Source organism: Musa acuminata, chromosome BXJ3-5, assembly GCF_036884655.1.
Source record: "Musa acuminata AAA Group cultivar baxijiao chromosome BXJ3-5, Cavendish_Baxijiao_AAA, whole genome shotgun sequence".
Lineage (NCBI taxonomy): Eukaryota > Viridiplantae > Streptophyta > Magnoliopsida > Zingiberales > Musaceae > Musa > Musa acuminata.
This window is the reverse complement of record NC_088353.1, coordinates 41,808,200-41,828,974: the sequence shown is the minus strand read 5'-3', so window position 1 is coordinate 41,828,974 and position 20,775 is coordinate 41,808,200. Positions and strand designations below refer to the sequence as shown.

The following is a 20,775-nucleotide window of genomic DNA, read 5'->3' as shown; positions in this document are numbered from 1 at the left end:
GACAACTTCGAGGGCTCGACGATAATCTTGAAATCATCCTCTCCAGCCCTTACATCGCTCTTATCACTCTATCTCTCCCTCTCGAAGTCATCTAAACAATTTGGAATAGGATCAAACAGTATCAACTCCCGATGCATCACATAAGTCACAAACATGAGGATTGGTGTAAACTCAATAGTGATAGCTCCTGAGATCAAAAAGACAACGGAGGAATTGGATTCATTATACTGCTTAATATTTATTTTGTGGATTTATGAATCTTTCTAAAGGGGATATATTTTTCTGTGAAACGACTACAGGAAGAGAAAGGGTTGCTGACGGCTAAACAACTTGGGATCCTACTTCAAGACATTTGTCATCTTCTTAGAACCTTCTTGATGGATTTTAGAACATCTGTCTTCTTCTGGGAAGAAAGTTTATCTTTCTATTTGTCTTTTTTGGTTTGTTGGTTGGATGTATCCATTCAGCTTAGTTTTTTAATATTTTTTTTTTTCTTTTTTTTGAAAAAAAAAGCTATTGATTGCAGTGTTAGAAATGAGACAAATGATAGGATACTTAATTAAAATAAATGAGACAAATAATTTTATCCCTTTTTTCTCTTATTTTTAGTACGACAAGCAATTGATGTCATGCGCATGCACTGTGGAATCTCCTGTGGTCGATCAGTTTGCTTGTTTTCTTGGACTAGTCAACGAAAACAAACGCCATTAATCCAATGACGTCCAAATCAGCTGACCTAAAAGTGTTCAGACGCCCCGCGTCGTACGTCATCGCCCATGCAGTGACTGCGAGCCCTCGAGCATCAAGGCCAGTCCTGTCATTTCATGCCCCACTCCTCTCTTCTTCTCCACCATCGTCTCGTCTCTTTCAATCCTCCGTTCCATCTCGTCGTCCTCCTGCGCCTCTATTTCTGTTCAGGAAACTTCTACGGAGCCATGGATCCGGACACCTATCTCATCCCTTCGTCTCCCTCCAACGACTCTATTTCCTCCTCCGATCTCGACACCGAGGTAAGAGAAAGCGGCAGAGGACTACCTTCGAGTTTGGTTTTGTAGTGATGAACTCGTTATCCGTTGCTGATTACGCAGTCAACGGCGTCCTTCTTCCCCGACCGGAGCACGACGCTGGGGAGCCTGATGGGCGTCACCTTCGCCGAGGCCGCTGCCCACTCGATGAGGCTTCCGTCGTGGCGGGAGCACGGTGGCGGCGGAGGAACCACCGCCGGGGAAGCGGAGAGGAGGCCGAAGCCGAGGGCAGCGGAGAAGCGGCGGCGGCGCGTCCGCTGGGGGAGGAGGCGCTTGTGGCGGCTGTGCGGGAACGACATGGCGGGGCCGACCTCTCTGGGAGAGTTCCTCCAAAGGGAACGGCGGCTGGCCGGAGGTAGCGACGGGGCGGAGGGGCTCTACGACTTCGGCGGCCCCGCGGAGCACGTGGCAGTGGGCGGCGAGGCTCTGTTCGCGGACGGGAGGGTGCTACCGCCTGCTCCGGCTGCGGAGCGGCGACGGCGGCGTGTGGAGTATTTGCGACGGCTCCGATGCTGCTGCTCACCGGGATCTGTGGCGGGAGGGAGTGGTAGAATCGTAATTTCGAGCTTCGTCCAGATGGAAGGAAAAAGAAACGATAAGAACAATGTCTCCTTCAAGTTCCACACTCTGTTCTTTTCTTTAATTTCCGCAAAAAGATTTCTTTCGTAAGACCTTTTGGTTATGATGCAAGAAGGGAGAAAGAATCCAAAGGGAAATGATGGATTGCATGAAGGATCAGTAAGTAAAGATAAGACAAGTGAGAGGAGTTCCCTCTATGATCCATGGATTACGTCTCGATCTTACCAACAAAGAAACGTTGACGGCCTCTCTATAACTTGTTTATGGGAAACAGTGTACCAATGAATGAGGATCGTCCACTTGTCAGAGTTAGGCAGTGAGCTCATCTGACCAAACCGGAATAGAATAATGAACGTTGCCTACACCTGTATGGGAGGAATAAAATACAACTTCAAACAGAAACTAACTCACAGTAACAAAGCAATCAAATAATACTGACTCACAAACTTGCTTGTACACAATTAAATGTAACAAAATAAAATCAACTAGACAATAATACCACTGCGATGCTTTAACTTTTACCGGTTTTATGCCTACTTATAAACGGGTAAAGAGACCTTGTGCGGTGGTCAAAACCCCGGGGCGACCTGGATCCTTTAGATGAGCCCAATTGTCAAAAGCTCAACTATTACAAAGGGAATGACTTGTCACGTTGCAATCGATCAGAGTTTGGCACAGCACAAACTCGAGGGTATTTGTATAACGATTCAAGGATCAGAGGCCTTATTTTATGACAGATACAGGCAGAAAAGCAAATTCATTTGGCAATAATGTTGAAGAGAAGCCAGAAGAACCTGCAGCTTTATTTCTTCGGAAAATATGCTTAACCAGGACAGCTCTTCTGGTTTCCTTCTCCGTGCTTATCTTTCCAAATTCCGATAGAAGCATCTAGCCAGCTATGCCAACTTTGGCATGGTCTCCTAGATGACTGTATGCTCAACAAGATGCCAGATCTGTAGATTTATGTGAAATCATCATCAGATAAACAAGCAATAGGCATCCTTTTGAGGGAGGATTGGTCACCAAAAGAGACGTTAGACTTCTTAAGCAAATGCAACTTCCGCAATGTTTTCATCGACTTGGGTTCTTTTGACAGGGGAGTGTCTAGGCCGCTGAAACTCTTCAGGCAAGTGTTTCCGTTGGATTTTGTAGATTGTTGCTTAATTTGCATAGGCAAGAACATTGATTTCCCATCTTTCTTCTCATACTTTTGGTTATCTAAATGCTGAGTGGATCTTACTCCTGATTCAACTGGAACAAGTTTTCCATCCACTTGATTAGTGAAAACAAATGTGACCTGCAATTATGATTCCAAGTCATGTTAGCAAATCGTTGAGCTTTAGCAGTGGAAGTCATCAGAGTAGTTAACAATAGTCAAAACAATGGCCACTTTCAATTCACTGTGCAAGTACAGGGAAAGGCTTCTCGGGCTTATGCACCTGCAAATAAAATTTCAGGTTTTTTTTCCAAAAAGATAAATATATTATATAAACTGCAATACAAACAAAGAAGGAAAAATATTCTACAGTTATTTCAGGTTATTCTACAGTTTTGTTTCATCCTACAAGTTAGAAGGAAAAATATCAAGGAGCTGTAAATTAAATACTGCAGAAACCTATGACATTTGCTACAGTTAAGGCTTCAAATACTCGATCATATCTATACGAATCAATTTACCAATCCAAAGAACCAATGTTTAACTATATATTTCAGAATCAATTGATATTTTATCTTTTTATTCTTTTTTAATGATACCAGACGGTGCAAGTTGATATGCCGTTTAATACATTGGTTCAGTACTGGACCAATGAACAGTTGTAACTGATATTTAACTGATTTTTAAACCTTCATTGCAATCATGAATCTTGCTAAGCCATCAAAAAGATTTATGCATGTTCATCCAAGCTGTTATAACACAACACACCTCATCACCAGCTGCCGATTGAAGAATTAAATCAGGTACTGTTGCAGGGTTTGAATGATGGCCCCAGCTTCCTAAATCTTCTTCAGACGGAGTTCCAAGCTGAAAAAAGCAAAGTGAACAAACATTCTAAGAAAATAGCTACAATTTGCTTAAGAAAAATTATGAACATTTATGTAAGAGTAACCTGTCTCTGGGAGCTTGTCAACTTTTGCAAGCATCCAGCAATTTCAGCAAATCTGCCAATGTCATTTACTAATCCACTTAGCTTTTGCTTTCCATCACATGAATCTCCACTGTCATCGTCCTCTATCTCATTGACAATGTTATTCACTGCCATCAGACCATCTTCTTTGCAGCGTGCACAGTTCATATTTTCATGAATCTCAGACCTATGAGAAATTATAGCAACTGATTTAGTCGTTAACTGATAGACACCAAACATTTTAAAACTCACCGAATGTACTTGCATGTGGTTTTCACCAACGAAGCATTTGAATATGCACAAACAATGTCGAAAGCTTTAATCCTCTATCATTTGTGGTTGAATGAAGCCTTTCTCAAATCAGCTCTGCCAAGAGCAACATTTTTTAAAGTAACAGAAGCACCATTTTCTCATTTTTGACCAATGTCTGTCTTTCCTCTCACTTTCATCGGTCGACTCAAACCTCCATACTGGTGCATCCATTATCTTCGTATCGACCAAGTATAAATATTTACATGTTAAATACAAGTAGAATGGCAAGAATAAAAATATGTTTATCAATAATGATTGATCTAACCCCAGTCAAATGCAAGAATTGAAAAATACTAGAGTAACATTACTATTAATGCTCATAGCCTGGAAAGTTTTTCTACCCTTCTAACTGTTTAGCATAGTAGTTTTGCAGCAGAAATACTAACCTGTATTGATTTAAAAACATTATATAACTAAAATTTAAGTCATTTCATCAACCTGGTTATAAGACAATATTCAAATTAGATGTACAAATTACCTGACATTCTCATGAAAACTGAAAAGATCACGCAGATCTTCTTTTGACAGAAGACTCCCCTGTAAAGATGAATATCTCAAGTACTATGCATTGTAAGGGAAGTAAAACGTAGCAAATTTATACCTGTGGCATCTGACTATTTGCTTGTTCCTTTTGAATAACTTTCTGAAGTCCTTCTTTCGACATCTGACGCTGGTAGACCTGCAAAAGATTATATTAATATCAATAATCACTTAGAAGAGTAGACTTATAGTCCATAGTAAATCTATGCAACCAAAGCATTATAGAAATAATACAATGATAAACTATACAGTGGCCTAGAATTATTACAATGTTATAAATCAAAAGGTCCAAACCTTTTCTTCAATGGTTCCTGTGGTCAAGAACCTGTAGATGTAGACTCGCTTCTTCTGCCCATCCCTCCAGACTCTTGCTGCAGCCTTGGGGAAGGAAAAAAGCATATACCCTGAATATTATCAACTTATTGTAACAGGTATAAAGGAAGTCGCTCAGGGAAAAAGAATACCTGTTTGTCATTAGCAGGGTTCCAGTCAGGATCAAAAAGGACCAGGCGATTTCCACCAATCAAATTAAGTCCACAGCCGCCAGCTTTGCTACTTAGAAGAAACAGAAACTCATCCTGCCAGGAAAATGCCAGAACAACTACATAATCAAAGTCGGTGTAATGACTACATGTCAAAACAGAAAAAAAGAAAATAATTACTCACTTTAGATGGATCATTAAAACGATTGACCAACTTTTGCCGCTTTCCAATGGATGTAGTTCCATCAAGCCTCAAAAAGGGATACCTTCTTTCTCGGCACAATTGAGCAAACAGATCCAATGTCTGAAAGGATTTCAAAACATCAGGATCAATGAACAAACAACTAATGTTGCAACCATAATGCACTATAAGACAAGGCAAGATGGAGAAACAGAAGCATTTGCACAAACAAGTTTATTCAAAATTTTATAATAGAGAACTAAAGACAATTAGGATGTAGTAGGACCAATGGTAAAGTTTCTACAAAAAATGACAATAACTAGTGCATACATATATGGTAACCATATTCAAAAGAGAGGTTTGTCTATCCAATAAAAGCAGTGAGCCAAAAAAAAAAAAAGTTTATTCTATGGCTACAGAACTTTCTTAACTGTGGAGCCTCCTTGGTCCATCAAAGCTATGTTGGTCAATGTATAGTACCACTTGTAGGTATATTCTCCAGCATCGATGCAATCCTTGGTGACAAGCTTTTTGTTTCGTGGCCACTACACTCATATGTAAGACAGAGCATTACCACTTCATCATTTTATTTGACTTCCTAAAGTGTCAAACTTCCTTCACTATGGAGCCGCCTTAGTGCATCAAATCTAAGTTGGTCAATATACAAGTATCAGGCGTATTCTTCAAAACCAATGCAATCACTAGGAGAAACATTAGCTAGCACAAAAAAATATTTACATTACCCTTTGGACAAAGGAGGAAAATTAAAAAATCACTTCCAGTAATTACTTAGGGACCTAGAAATGTAGAAACTTCTTGAGCAACTTCATATTAAAGCATTAGTACATATAATAAAATAAAGGTGAACCGCTAATGTGAAGTCTGAGGAGGATCAATGTATGCAAGCTTCTTGACCAAAACATCAGTACATATAAATCCCACATTAAAAAAACTAAGGCATCAACTAACAAAATGAAGTAACCTCTATGCTAAAAAAAGCAAAGGATCTACTTTGACGTATCAATAATATCTTATGTTATATTTATTAGTGTTTGACAGTGAATGATAAGCATGTTAGTCTGCAGGACTAAAAAAACATCGAGTAAATTAAGCAACTGTCTAGCATTGCTTCAATAATCTATATATTGATGCCAGCTCAATGGGCTATGTTTTATATTCTATTAGAGAGATAGTTACATCTCAATATGCTTCCCTAGCATTTAATATTTCTTCAAGCATTAACTAGGTAAGACAGAAGCAACTAAGTCTGACAATTTTAGTGAGATAAGTTCTTAATCACTTGAGTGTAGTTGGATATTACAATAATGATGCTAACAAGCCAGAATGTCCCAACAATACCTGAGTGTAGTTGGATACAAGAACAACGCGGTCATCAGTATTTTTACGAAGCTGGCCAAGTAACCTTGCTAGGACATGCATTTTTCCTGACAGTTCCACCCATATTCCACCACCACCAGTCCATGATCCAGATCTACCCAAACAAAACTCAAAATCAAGTAAAAGAAATACAACATCTTGTTTTTATGATAAAAAAAGGACACCGCTGATAATACCTTCCAGAAAATAATTCTGTAGGAAAGAAGCGTATGCAGTCATCAAAACCTGACATTCCTGAACTTCCACTTTTAATAGAATCATAGATGAGCTGAACAAAACGAGGAATAGAGATCAAAGGGTAATAATAAATAACCAAAAAAGTGTGCATGATTGTTTAATGACCTAAAAGTGTCTTTTGATGATATATAGGTGTATATTCTATACACAGTACTGTAACTTTATACTTTGAATATTAGGAGCCTATGATCATTATATATGACCTTATGAAACATCCATATTAATAGCAATTATCAATGAATTAGTTGAATAACATATTGGTACTTACTAATTTGACAAATTATTAGTATTGAGACATGGAGCTCAATACCAATACAATACTTTTGATTATATTTTTTTATTATTATACTGAATGATACCAAGCGGTTTCGGTTAGTATATCAGTACCAGCTGGTCCGGTCGATTACTAAACTAGTATTGGAGAGAGATTAAAAGCCTTGCACTAAATGTAATTTTTTATGACATTCCTACATTAAATGTGTGCCACCAGGTAGGAGGCAGAACAAATTGAACAACCACCATCATATAGAATAATAGAACAACAAAGAATCACTTGTGGAACAACTGCATATCGAAGATATGAAATCAGCTCTTATTATTTCTCTTGCAGTAATAGTTTTATAAAGCCTTGCACAAGTCTTGCAAAAATTAATATTTACCTTTGGATGATTGCATAGCTTCTTAAGAGCAGTTATATATGCTAGAATTTTGGATTGCTTCATCTCTTCAGCTATAACACGCTTAACCTATAAAATTCATATATGAAAAATAAGATTTTTTTAGTAAAGTTTATTACTAATTAGCATAATGACGATGAAAGGTAGGTGTCTTCTCACATTTTTTGATTGTACAAAATGATTATAGAGTTCGAGTTGTAAAGGAGTCAGCTTGCAACATACCACTTCAATGATCTATATTTAAATAACCAAGTCAGTAAAAATACTGAGTTTGATTAAAATACAAATTTAAAGCAAGAATAAAAGATACATAAAAGCAATACAAGCGCCTTGGAAAACTGAGACTACTTTCCATATATACCTCTGCCCTGAGCATAAGGAGCATATGAATAAAGAAAGGAGCTATAGATTGACCTTAATGGTCAACAAATGTACTAAAAATGAAGCAATAAATATGCATAATTATGTTAAATGACATCTGTAATTTCCATAGACAAAAGGAAGTTCACCTTGGTGTTACTCAATTGTTTTATTCGAATGCTAAATCCTTTCTCCCTAACTATGTCCATTATAGATCTTCTCTTCCAGAGTTGCATTAATCTGGGACTATATTACCATTTTAAAATCTGTGATATGTTTTTCTCTAAGAATTACTTTGAAAGGGACCAAATGTCTAAACCATCTAAAAGTCCAACAGTCTTAGGTTTTATAGACCAAGTTTGACCTGCTAATTTGGCATTCTACCATTGAGCTTATATGGCACCAACCTTGTTTGCTATGGTGACCACCACAACCTTTCTTAGAAAATTTTTAAATTGTAGAAAATGATATGATTAAACCTTTTTTTTCTATATTTCAGTCTAATATACTCTTAATTTAAAATGTAAAATAAGATTTCAATGTGCCCAAAAAATGTACTAGGCGTCCATTGAACCATATCCCTTTCACTTAAGAACTTCTGAGTCCCTAAGTTGCAAAAGTAAAATTGCCTTAGAAAAAGTGAGCTAATATGCATTTAGTTCTATAAATGGCACTCATCCTGCTTCCATGATAAGAAGATTTTAGATAGATTCATTGTGTCAAAAGCATATAAAAAATCAACAAGTTAGCTTCATATAGTTGGCCATTACTGATGCGACATCACATGGAAGTTCATGTCAAATACAGGGAAAAATAACCAAAAAAAGTCTATATGGTTGATGGAAGAACGTCTGTTACTAATAAACAATTCTGGGATGAATGGAACTGTTTTTAACAATATTAATAGCTGTGAAGTGCCAGGTGCTGCATGATCGGCCTTCCCAAAAAGTTAGTAATAGGCATAGGTTTGGCTTGATAGTTGTCAATGATTATATATTTTACTTGCAAAATTGACTATTTTGATTTACAGATGGAGATAAAAGATTTCTTTCTTTGTTGTTCTAACATAAGATAGATATAGAGATAATACCCCTGTGCCTTAAATTTGTTTTGAGATTCAGCAGTTTGAATCATTTCGTGTGTGGAAATGTAATGATTCATTTAATTATCAAAAGAAGCCAAAAACTCCCATTGGTAGTTGGTACAACATTAGATAACTGTAACACACATGCACCAATACCAAAAAAAGTACCAAATAAATGAAAGCCCAGAAGCTACCATGACAAACTTCTAATATTGATCAAGTTAAAATATGATTTTCCCAGAAAACCAAATACAGAACAATGGCAATGTAACAAGCATAATAAAAACACAGGCCTGTTTGATTAACAGAACAGTTGTAATTTAATGTTTTATGATTGAAGTTATATGTAATATTTATATATATGCCTTATGATTGATGTTATGTGTTGATTTTTAATTGCTTCTATTTAAATCATTTTGTTGTATGATTAATAAAATGTTATAAAATTATCAAAGAAGAGAAATAAAGGTCTTAAATAAATTATAAGTGCAGGAAAGATTCGTCTGGCATGGATATTGTCCACAGCAATCAACATTGGTCCATAATGAAACTTGGTACAAATTGATGCTGGTACCATGGATCTGAGATCAGTATTGGTATCGAATTAATCTTTTGGACCTTGCTTCGAACATTCCCACCATGTTCTTGTAATTTAAATGTGACTAATGTAGAGCTAAATAAAGTGTAACCATACAGAATTGCATGACAGAGTGGCTTTGTGAATGTTACAGATGAAACAATAATCTCGCCCAACTGGTAGGTATCAAAGCCAACTTAGTTACCTTGGATGGTAGAAGGTAACTAATCCCTAGTGATAAGTGCTTAACTACTATCAATTAATAGTCCATTGACATGCAGACTTGTTACAATGGATGATTAAGAATGTGCTAGGTTTGATATTATTAAGAGCCTTAATTTCAATGTTAATACTTATCTTACAAAAAAGTTAAATAATTTGACGTCTAGAACTACAAAAACCTTGAGTTGAAAAAAAGCTAGCCACTTTTCTCATAACAAGAATTTCAACCTCATCTTTAGCAAAATTAAAGTTATGGAGAGGCAGGATACCTTAGGTGGTAAGTGATTTGACAACAAAGTATTCGTCCTCCTCAGTATAAACTGAAACATAAGCAGATAGGTTAGAAAAAATCATCACGGATTTAGCAGGATAAATTGTTGCCTGACAAACCAATGTTGCTGATGTACAAAAGGAAAAAAAAATGCAATAATGAGAATGTACACTAGTTTTCACTTGATAAGTGGGATTTCATGATAGTTCTGTGACACTCTCTTAATAGTTAACATAGGGCAACCCACCATTCAAGCTGCCATAATGACAGCATCAGTGAACATTGGCTTAAGGGGGGAGACTATTTCTACAACTGATGCTTGTCATATGAAATAGCTTAATTGCAACAAGAGGCCACCCTCTGCTCTCCACATATATACAATAATACAAATACATGTACACACATCATATATCTGTTACCACATATGGCTTTTTAAGGAATTTATTATTCTATATATAAGCATTTACATGCATATGTCCCTCTAAAAAGTTAACATATATACCCTTCAAGATTCAAGATTATTACATATAAATCCTAGATTCTAGGCGTTTTATTTATAAATAGAAAAAGGAGAATTTGTAATGGCATGCATGAAAGTATGACTTTCATAGTGATGTGTTGCTTACACAAGAATGAAGCATACGGAAAAAAAAAAAAGAATGAAGCTTGCACTCATAATCATGCCATGTGCAGTATGACTTTTAAGGCTTGCATTTTTCAAGAAAGATTACCTGGTTTACTTTTGCACTCAGCTCAGCAGATCTCTCAATACCCAACTTCCTTTCTTCTAAGGTTGCTGTAGGCTCTCTTCCAGAAACAACTGGTATCTTTTTTAAAGCCATAAAAAATAAGTTAGGTCAAGAAATTACATTGATAAAAACTGCAAATATCGCCTAAGTATATAACTAAATATTAGTGTCATTCTCTATCATCAAAACAGTTGCCACTAGCTAAATCTAACAATCCATCAATTCTTTTGAGCTAACAATAGGAAATAAGTTGTCGAAAGATTAAAAAAAATCAAGGAATCATTTCTTATAAAAAAATGGAAAAAGAAGAGTAAATCTAAGGTTAAAACGAATCACCATATTCTGTTAATTCAGCAACACAGCCAAAGTCAGAAGACCAACAAAGAGAATATGCTACTCAATTATAAGTTTAAAGAATACTACTGAACATGAATGAAGCAATGTTAAACATTCAAATGCAATTGCACATAATTAAGCTGTTTTGCTTTTCATAGGAGAAAATCAATTTGGAGAGTGGATGATGACAAAGGGTGATACCCCATCATGGTACTTTATGAATAGCCTCATAATGCATGTAAGGATAACAGGTTTTACTGATACCAAGGCAAACAAACAACTGATGTTTGGCCATTTTCAAACTAATATGGCATTCCATGGTCATATGACTGCTAAAAAACTGACTCAATGTGTTGCCTAAAATTTTATAAACATTTTCTAGATGATTTCGAATAAATGTCAAAACCAAAAGTAGGTTTTCATATGCAATTCAAATATGGTAATATACCATGAATTGCAGTCTGCTTTTAAGACTTAAGAGTATGACAATTGCATAACAAACTCGAGAAAGAGTTAGTCTAGTCCAAATTGGAATGGGCTGCTGACAAATGTCTGGTTTCTCATGAATTTTACTTGCAGTATCAGTATCCCCATTCCTACCGAATCCTTAAAGGTAGATGCCCCCTGCCCGTGCCACACCATGTGATGAGCACAACACGCGAATGCCACAGGATAACATGACACTGAATGTGTTATGATAAATTAACATGAAATTTAATAAAAGGAAATACTGCAGCAATATTACATATTAGAATGAAAAAAAAAAAGAAAGTTTACAATAATAATCATTATTAGTACTATTATTATCAGATTTTTATATGTATTAAGCCCTTGCCAATATTTGTACTATCATAAAAATGCAATCTGATAAGGACAAGCATGACACATGCCATTCCATGTTTTCTCAAGCACATATTAGCACACTAGTTATGGAGTACTCTTTGGCAGTTTCTGCAAGGTAATAATATTATGGAAACTCAAACAAATCAAATTTATTAAGGACAAAGAGTTCCCTCTAATAAACATTTGCCATTATTTTTTCATTCATCTAGTTTTTAAGTTTTATTTTTGCAGTACTTTTAATCATGACAAGTGTGCTTGTTGTGTTAAACTATTATGTATCAAGACTGGCTGCAAAGGGTTTCTACAAAACTAGTATAATATTTATCAAATTATTGGTTTTTTAACACCAGATTCTAGCCTATAAATTATTATCTCAAATTTCCCCTGATAAAGGATATTATGTAATCAAAACTTAGAAATAGCCACTTAGAAGGCTTATATTTTTTAACATACGACAGTAGAAAATATGGTAGATTAAATGAAATCAGGTAATCTGCATTTATAAGGTTGACCTCCATGTTTTTGAACAAAAAACTCCGTGCAAATGTTCTATAGATATACTTAAAAAGTTTAAAAGCAGCTTTGGGGTGCTCAAACTTAGAAGATCGAAATGATTAAATTAATGAAGAAAAGGATATGACTTGGTATGTTTGGAGATTGAGAATCATTCGATGCTCCATTATTTGTGTGATATACACTGTAATACAATAAGCATTATAGTATCGTACATATTCAGGGACAAGATCTAGAATTAGCAGAGCGAGTTCAATGAAATAAGCTAACAACATAGACAAATCCTGCAAGACTAGCCTATACAAATTTAGTGCACCTTTTACTTGTAAAATACCAAATAACGTTAATTTAAATTGATTAGAAACAGTCAACTGCAGTTTCATGCTTTTATATTTTCATCCATTGCTTTTACAACATCTAGTTAACATACAGAGAATGGCTTTGGGTTAAGCATCCATATCAGTTATTATGGTTTACCTCGTCCAACAATTTCATATTCAAAGAAAATCAAGAAACCTGCCATGGCTCATTGATGTCCACAGAAAAGAAAAACACAATTCTGATACATATAGCAGAAGGTAAAAAAGTAACATTCATGTAGCAGATATTGATAATGACTACAACATCAAGGTATCGACTTACTTCATAGTACTTCCGGAAATATGTAGCATCTCCCAGAATTCCTGGATTTGTGAAGTCTACCATGGCAAAAAATTCTTCAAGATCATTCTATCAAAACTGAAGTCAGTTCGTATAGAACAAATTTGGTAGAATGAACTTGCATTATGAGAACCACACAAAGAACCATGTTACCTGCATGGGCGTCCCTGACAATAAGATACGCCTTTTGCAAGGTAGAGAAGCCAATGCCTGATACAAAAAGGAGATGCACCATGACCAAATCTTGGGTTTCAACAAATACTGAAGACAAAAAGAACAACGCACATATACGCATACTACAACCCATAGTTTATGAGAAGCATCCTTCTTCACATCTCAACATAGCAAATGAACATTTTCTTGAGAAGACTAATTAGCTTTACATACCCTATTGGTTAATGTCTGATCATTTTTCAGCCTGTGAGCCTCATCACATATGAGAAGATCACAACTTCCACCTTTTTCAAATTTTGATGAATGCATTCGAAATGTCTCATAAGATATGATGAGCACCTGAAAGAATTTCATGCATCAAGTACTCTTCTTAGAAGACATACCCTCTATCCACTGAGTCATCATATAGATGATTAATACTGATTCAAAGTTATTGCAATTGGAAACCAAAACGAATAAACCTGAAAAGGGCTGCAGGGTCTTAAGAAATTCTCAATCCCTGATAAGACATCTGCTCGTGTGCTTTCACAAAGAGAAAGAAGCTGAACTTTTCCTCCAATCCACTTGTTAATCTCTGCCTCCCAATTGCTAACAAGGCTTGTGGGAGTCACAATCATAGCCCTCTTAACCATTGGCTGGCCATCAAAGCCCTGCCGAAGCAGTGTATACAGCAAAGTAATTGATTGTAAAGTCTTCCCCAGTCTGGAAAATTTTAAAAAAGGATAAGAAGTAGAGGTTTAGTAAGTAGTAACTGCAGAAACTAATATATGTAGAGCATCTTGAATCACAACAATGCAGAACCATATAAAAGAATTTTAGATAAATATATTTACCCCATATCATCTGCCAGAATGCATCCCGAGATACCATCAGAACCAGATAACCCAGAAACACATTCAAACATAAACTGAACTCCTTCTCTGCACAAAATATAACCATTGTGTCAAAGACCTCCTCTTGGCAATCTTTTGTCCTTTTATCATTTGACTTATTTTAAGTTCAGCTTCAGTTCACGGTCAAGGCACATGTGTGATTAGGCACTACATTGATATCTTACCTTTTCTGAATAAAGAGCCCGATAGAAGGGCTAGTAACCAATAACTAGAAAAGGCGACAAGGTAATATTCCATGCTACAATTTAACAAAAAAATGGATGTAACAACAAAGAGGACGTTTATTTTCCAAGAAAAAAATGAAAAAAAAAAACTTTTTTTTGTCAACAGATACAATTACAAGAGATGTGAGATCAGTACCTTTGATGAGGCCGAAGATAGCGAACAAGTAAAGGATCTACTTCGATTCGAGATACACAATCATTTGACTCATCTGCTCCTTCGGGCAGCCAAAGAACTAAAGGCTCTATCCCAGGGGGCAGAGGCTGATTTCTTTCTTCAGGATCATCATTAGTAAAACTCGGTGAATGCAGAATGTTGCCAATGGTAACCAATGGTGTTCTTGAGGAACACCATGGTACAAATCTCTTACGCGCCCAAAGTCGTCGAGTTAGTTCATCATTTTCATCCTTGTATCGGTAAGGGCATGGTGGCTTAAAAGGCTTTCGAGCCACCGCTGCTCCGTCAGAGACACATAGAATTCGTGGAATAAGTGGCTGCCTTCTTACGAGAAGATTTCCTCTAACAAGAAAAAGAAAAAAACATCACCAAAAATGAAGCTACCTAAAATCAGAAATAAAACAAAATTCTCTCGGAATCAGAATAAGGAAAGATGAAATATGGAAAGAACGAATTGAAAATTCAACTTCAGTAAAAATTAGGATAAACATAACTAGCTTCTATTGCTATAATATAATGCTTTAAATAATTTCTGAATAAGTACTGATTACGGAATGCATGCTGCTTTGCTTAACAGAAGTCACCAAAAGGTCTAGTTGAATTCTATTTCTCTTGTAAAGGCACAAAGACCAACCTATGGACAACAACTAAGATGTCAAACCAGATTCTCACTAGTCCCCTTAGCTTGGAACTTTTATTATGTTTTATGGCAAGTCTTCTAGCTTATTGCTATATTTTGGTATATTTTCTTACCTATTAGAGGTGTTAGATCCCAATTGGTTCTAAGACTATTCGTTTTTTATAACAAAACTGAAAAATGAAGACAAGTGATTTCCATTGATAATCAAGACAATAATCCAAGAACATTGATGCTCGTAGCATTTGTATGATTATTTCAATGATTTGAGAGCAACAAACACTTAGGACCTCTAGGTGTTATTTATTTCTTTCTTTTGGTAACAGAAACTTGCGCTTCTAAGCAATATCAATTAGCAACCTCGTTGAGAACTAAAATTCTTTTGTGCAAACATCATTATCATTTGGCAAACCAACTCTTTAAATCGATTAAACCATTCACAATCCATTCATATGTCACACCATTCCACTTGCGACCTTTCCTCAATTTTCTATAATTGAAGCTGTCGTGTTTTATCCAGATTAATAAGTGAAACATGTGTATCCTTATCAGCGCAGAAGGTCCGAGAACGACCACACTCAGTGCGGCAAGAGGTTGGCATCCAAACACGACCATGTGATACAAGTACCATTCTCCTCGAATCCACACCCCCACAACGATCAATTTCTGTGTCAAAGGAAACCCTAGATTTCGCAATCCGGCAGATCATTTAAACTAGCGAGCAGTCAACGATGGCGGTGAAACCAGCGTACCTCACGAGGGCGGCGACGTTCTGTGACTTCCGATCTTGATCAGCGGAGCAGGCTTCTTCCGTGCCACTCTCCTCGTCTTCTTCCTCGATTTCTTCCTCTTCTTGTCCTCCGTAGTCGGATTCTTCATCGTATCCTTGATCGGAATCAAAGGAAGACCCTAACTCTTCATCCTCCCCTTCTTGTTTGGAGGTCATTCTTTCTCTTCCTCCTCCAAGTCGAGCGATAGTCTCGCTTCCTCTTCCTTCTTCTGCAAGCCCTGCACGGTCTTTAAACGGATCGAAATTTTGGCGGCAAAGTGGGTAAAGGACGCAAGATGGGACACAAGTGGGTAAAGTCGCTCCATATATATATATGGATATATATATATATATATATATATATATATATATATATATATATATATATATATATATATATATATATATGTTCATAGAGATGTAATGAAGATTACTACTTAATACTATTGACTACAGATAGCAAGAACATCGATGACGTAGAAACGATGACATTCAACAGCAACAAAGGAAGATAAATACATAGGAAGCTCGTCAAGTAATTCAAAGCTTCCATGACTTGCAGACAACAACATGACCACTGTAAATTATACTTGTACTGCATGCCATGCAGCTAATTAGAGACGACAATCCTCAGGCCCAGACTCGTCTGAGCAAACTCCACCAGGTTGTCCATCTCCCCCTCGTCGATGAAGCCACTGCCGTCGGAGTCGGCGTACCTGATCCCGCGGCGGCTCTTCCAGCCGCTGAACCGCCCGCGGATGCTGCGGATGGCCCTCTGCAGCTCCTCGCGGCTGATGCGCCCGTCCCTGTCGGTGTCGAACTTCATCAGCCACTCCTTGAACTCCTCCACCGTCATGTCCCCGTTCACCGACCTGGTGGTGGTGGTGGCGGCCGTGCTCGTGGTCCTGATGGCCATGGCAATACGTACTGGAAGCTCTTAGAACAACGTCCAAGCAAGGTTCTTTCTTGTTCGAACGTATGCCTGCTGTTTGGGTCTTTTATAGGCGAAGCTGAACGCCACGATTGCTGTGTGCAAGAAGAGAATCACGTAAAGCAAGGCAGCGATAAGGGCGGCCACTTCCATTACTGCCACTTCCATCTTCTTCATCCTTTTATCCAATTATTAAAGTTGGTCAAGAAGCTGATTCTTGAACAAAAATATGGAATATAAATCTGAAAAGCAGCTATTTCATTCAGATGGTGAATTAGATGCTGGTGAGCATGAATCATGAAGAATCAGATATCATCAAATATCTTTATCTGCAGGGAATCTGTAATAGGGCCTATTATTCTTTGTCTGATAATTACAGATAAAGGGATCAAAAGAATAGCACCTGTTTTCAGAACTTTCATTCGTATAAAGGGACTCAATCATTTATTTTGATGTGTGCAAAAAAGTTCCGGTAAATGATGCTAATATCACCAACAAGAGCTCGACAAATTTGGCAATAGATTCCGAGCTGATTTAAATGTGCAATAATATGAGCGAATAGAATATTGTGACTCAGCATCGAGTGAGGAATGAGATGCTGTCGAGCTTGGAATTTATTATTTATATCTTTTTCCCTTCTTACGTGGATCAAATTGAAGATAATTTTAGTATTAAATATATTATAAATAATTTAAGGATGTGATGAAATAATAAATAAATCATGAAATCAAATTTACATGAAAAAAAAAATTTAAGTAAAGAAAAAAATTAAGGGAAAATCAAATCAAATCTTTTAATTGGATTATAAATTTTGATCAATTTAAAGAACATAATGTCTAGATCTAATATATCAAAAAATTATGATAGTTAGATCTAATTTGACTATCCAATTGTTAACTTTTTTTTTTATCTAATAACAGAGTCTAATGCCCTCAAATTTAATTTTATATATCTGAACTCTTCAAACACTTAAATTGATCGATCAATCATGAAGATATAAGAGATCTGACGGACTAAAATCGATTAGGCATTTTAAATCTTTCAATATGAACGGTCGAAGATGCACTTCTGAGATAGAAGTACAGCTGGTCCTGTCACCCCATTGGCTGAGTCTTCTTCCCGGTGAAGAGCATGGCTATCCGCCGGAACAGCGATCGCTTCCCTCGTTTGGAGGCAGCGATGGAATTGGTCGTGTTCGATCGTGTCATCTGCAGCTTGGGATTCGCCATTAATGGACTCTCATCGATACCAGCGTCTGCTTTCCCCACACAACTCCTCGCTTCTACAGCAGCGTCGAGATTCGAAAGTTCAGGCAACCTCTTTGCAGCACCTCTCGCCTTCCTTTGCTCTTCTTGCTTAGCTCTCCATGTCCGTAGCTCCTGCTCCATTCCTAGCTTTCCCTCCGTCGCCCTCTTAGCCTTCTCCTCTGCGGCTCTGAGCGCGGTTTTCCTTTCTTGGATCATGTCCTTCACTTCCTCCAGTTCCTGTAAGCTCCTTAGTTCCAGATCCTTTGCTGCATTAACTTGCGCAATGGCGGAGATCACTCTACTGTTAGCGATCTCCTCGGCCTCTTTAGCTTTCTCTCTGAGCTTGAAGCACTCTTCGATCGAAAGAGTTACGAGGTTTGATGAGTCTTTGAGTGTGGAGTTAGCTACGTTCTCCATCGTACAGGCTTCATCCTTGGCCTGTTCTTCTATTTCCTTAGCCCGATCTGCTTCCTCGGCTGCTCGTTCTAATGCCTTCCCTAGTTCGGTTTTTGTCCTGTCGAGTTCATCTTCAAGAGATGAGACTAACACAGATGCCAAGACATTCCTCTGCCTCAGAGTCGACACGGATGCTCGCTCCATTTCCAGTTCAGATTTGAGTGAAGAAGATGCAACTCTTAGACAGTTGATTTCATTGTTAGCTTTCTCAATTCTGCTCCTTGCTTCATCAAGTTCCTTTGGATTCAAAGCCGATGGATTACTCTCTTTTACGTCTCCTGTGTGATCTACCAGCTTATGTTCCTGAGTGCTCTTTGCCTCTCGATTTGGTTTTGCTTTCATGTACAAAGCTAGTTCATCTTTTAGACGGGACAACAACGAAGATGCTCTGTTCAGCGTCGACTTCACATCATCTGTCGACAGGAGCTGCTCTTTGAGCTGTTCTACTTCATCTTCGGCGTGCTTCAGTTCCTTTTGCCAGATCAATTTATCCTGCTCCAAGGCCAAGGCTGCACTTGCTCTTTGTTCTTCTGCTTCGAGATGTGCAGAATGGGCAAGTTCAGTCGACTCCTTGGTCGCGACGAGCTCCAGGTTTAGGTCCTCAATGGTTTTCTCGATCTCCTTCGATGCAACATCAAAATCTTTAGCTTTCCTTAACGCAGTATTCCTTTCATCAACTAACACAACGCGCTCACTTTCCATTGATTCCAGCTCTTGCTTCACTAATCTCAACTCTGCAACTGCTGCTGTAAAGTCAGCAATTCTTTCTTTGTCGATCTCGACGCCATCAGTATTGGCCGCAACACTTGCAAAGTTAGCAATTCTTTGCTCTATTTCTTTCAACCTTACATCGATAAGTTCGGAATCTTGTTTTACTTGTGCCTCTCGAGGTTGTGCTTTCTCCAGGCTCTGTTTTAGCTCTTCCACAAGTCTCTTCATAGAAGATAGCTCCTTGGTCACATCTTCCTTGATAGATTCTACAGCTTCATATTGTTCTTTACACTTCATGATCTCTTCTTGTGCTTTCTCAAGTTCAAGATGGACATGTTTGTGCCTCTGTGAGAACAAACGAATAAAAACTATCAAATCATAGTGAAAAGTAAATGAACAAAAACAATCGGGCAAACTCAACTAAGAACTTACACCAAAGAATAAAAAGAATTAGAATATAATTTGACAGCACGATTACCTCTATAGTCACAGCAGTTTGAGCTTCCCAATCAACAGTCCCTCCAAACTTACTTATAGCATCCTTAACAGATTCAAAAGGTGCAGCAGTGTCAATATATGCTTGGTTGATATTGACCTTCTTCAAACTCTCCAACAGTTTTGATGTTCTTGATGATGAGCGAGGAGAACTTAGTTTAAGCACCTCCTATTAATTACGAGGGAAAAATAGCAAGTAAGTAGAGAACTTAATCTAAGCATCTTTACCTCCTATTCATTAGAGATTAATAGCAAATATAATCTGAATCACCTCTAGAGTTTGAGCTTCCCAATCAATCAGTCCTCCAAATTTACTTATGGCCTCCTTTACAGATTCAAAAGGTGCAGCAGTGTCAACATATGCTCGGTTCACATCATCTTTCTTTAAGCTCTCAGGCAATTTAGATGCTGAGCCATTATTAACCTCCGCTTGTGGATTGTGGATATAATCGATTAACACAAGGGATTGGGTCTCTGATTTGATCATATTTATAGAGATACAATCACTATAATTCACTAGGAAATTTGTGGATATAAGAATGAGTTTGTGTCCTTTGTGAAATCTCTTGATCACTTTCTCTGTAAGAAAATAAAAATTGAGAAACAAATAGATAGGATTAGAAGATAATACGATGAGAAATTCAAATACATAATTTTGCGTATAAATATTATAGACTAATTTTACGGAAAAAAAAAAGTTGCTTAAGAATGGTCGGTAGATTAGAATCAATCTAAAAAGTATTATCCAAGTGATAATAAAATATATAACTTGATCTTCCAAGAACTAGAAAGACAATACACATTCCTTTTTGTGATTATTGTTTATATAAGAGTACTTACTTGTCAATGATTAATCCATAGGATACTAAACCAATACATAAATTGATCTTA

General features: G+C 37.1%; 3 protein-coding genes across 6 annotated transcripts; 1 reads left to right on the top strand and 2 right to left on the bottom strand.

Annotated features, from left to right (window-relative positions):
• Window positions 1-824: 824 nt before the first annotated feature.
• LOC135638946 (uncharacterized protein At3g17950-like) lies at window positions 825-1,801 on the top strand. The gene is made up of 2 exons (XM_065152561.1): window positions 825-1,010; window positions 1,089-1,801. Exons 1-2 carry the CDS (start codon window positions 825-827, stop codon window positions 1,692-1,694), a joined length of 792 nt encoding a protein of 263 aa, XP_065008633.1. The 3' UTR covers window positions 1,695-1,801.
• On the bottom strand, window positions 1,727-17,035 carry LOC103985990 (DNA repair and recombination protein RAD54-like). Of its 4 annotated transcripts, XR_010496807.1 has the most exons (22): window positions 16,028-17,035; window positions 14,600-14,980; window positions 14,180-14,266; window positions 13,808-14,048; window positions 13,560-13,685; window positions 13,326-13,382; window positions 13,155-13,241; window positions 10,803-10,898; window positions 10,070-10,120; window positions 7,717-7,791; window positions 7,540-7,626; window positions 6,820-6,911; window positions 6,605-6,737; window positions 5,249-5,368; window positions 5,047-5,160; window positions 4,877-4,960; window positions 4,644-4,721; window positions 4,521-4,579; window positions 3,713-3,917; window positions 3,529-3,627; window positions 2,399-2,901; window positions 1,727-1,969 (listed from the first exon to the last, which is right to left on the bottom strand). XR_010496807.1 is itself a non-coding variant. In XM_065152558.1 (21 exons), the coding sequence occupies exons 1-21, from the start codon at window positions 16,456-16,458 to the stop codon at window positions 2,566-2,568; spliced, it is 3,039 nt and encodes a 1,012-aa protein (XP_065008630.1). In that variant the 5' UTR covers window positions 16,459-17,035; the 3' UTR covers window positions 1,995-2,565. The 4 variants fall into 4 exon arrangements, 3 of the variants coding, with proteins under 3 accessions (XP_065008630.1, XP_065008631.1, XP_065008632.1); XM_065152558.1 differs by lacking the exon at window positions 1,727-1,969 and having other exon boundaries at window positions 1,995-2,901; XM_065152560.1 differs by lacking the exon at window positions 1,727-1,969 and having other exon boundaries at window positions 2,759-3,043.
• Window positions 17,036-18,036: 1,001 nt separating this feature from the next.
• On the bottom strand, window positions 18,037-20,371 carry LOC103986040 (protein WEAK CHLOROPLAST MOVEMENT UNDER BLUE LIGHT 1-like). The gene is made up of 3 exons (XM_009403912.2): window positions 20,156-20,371; window positions 19,868-20,053; window positions 18,037-19,734 (listed from the first exon to the last, which is right to left on the bottom strand). The coding sequence occupies exons 1-3, from the start codon at window positions 20,369-20,371 to the stop codon at window positions 18,070-18,072; spliced, it is 2,067 nt and encodes a 688-aa protein (XP_009402187.2). The 3' UTR covers window positions 18,037-18,069.
• Window positions 20,372-20,775: the final 404 nt, after the last annotated feature.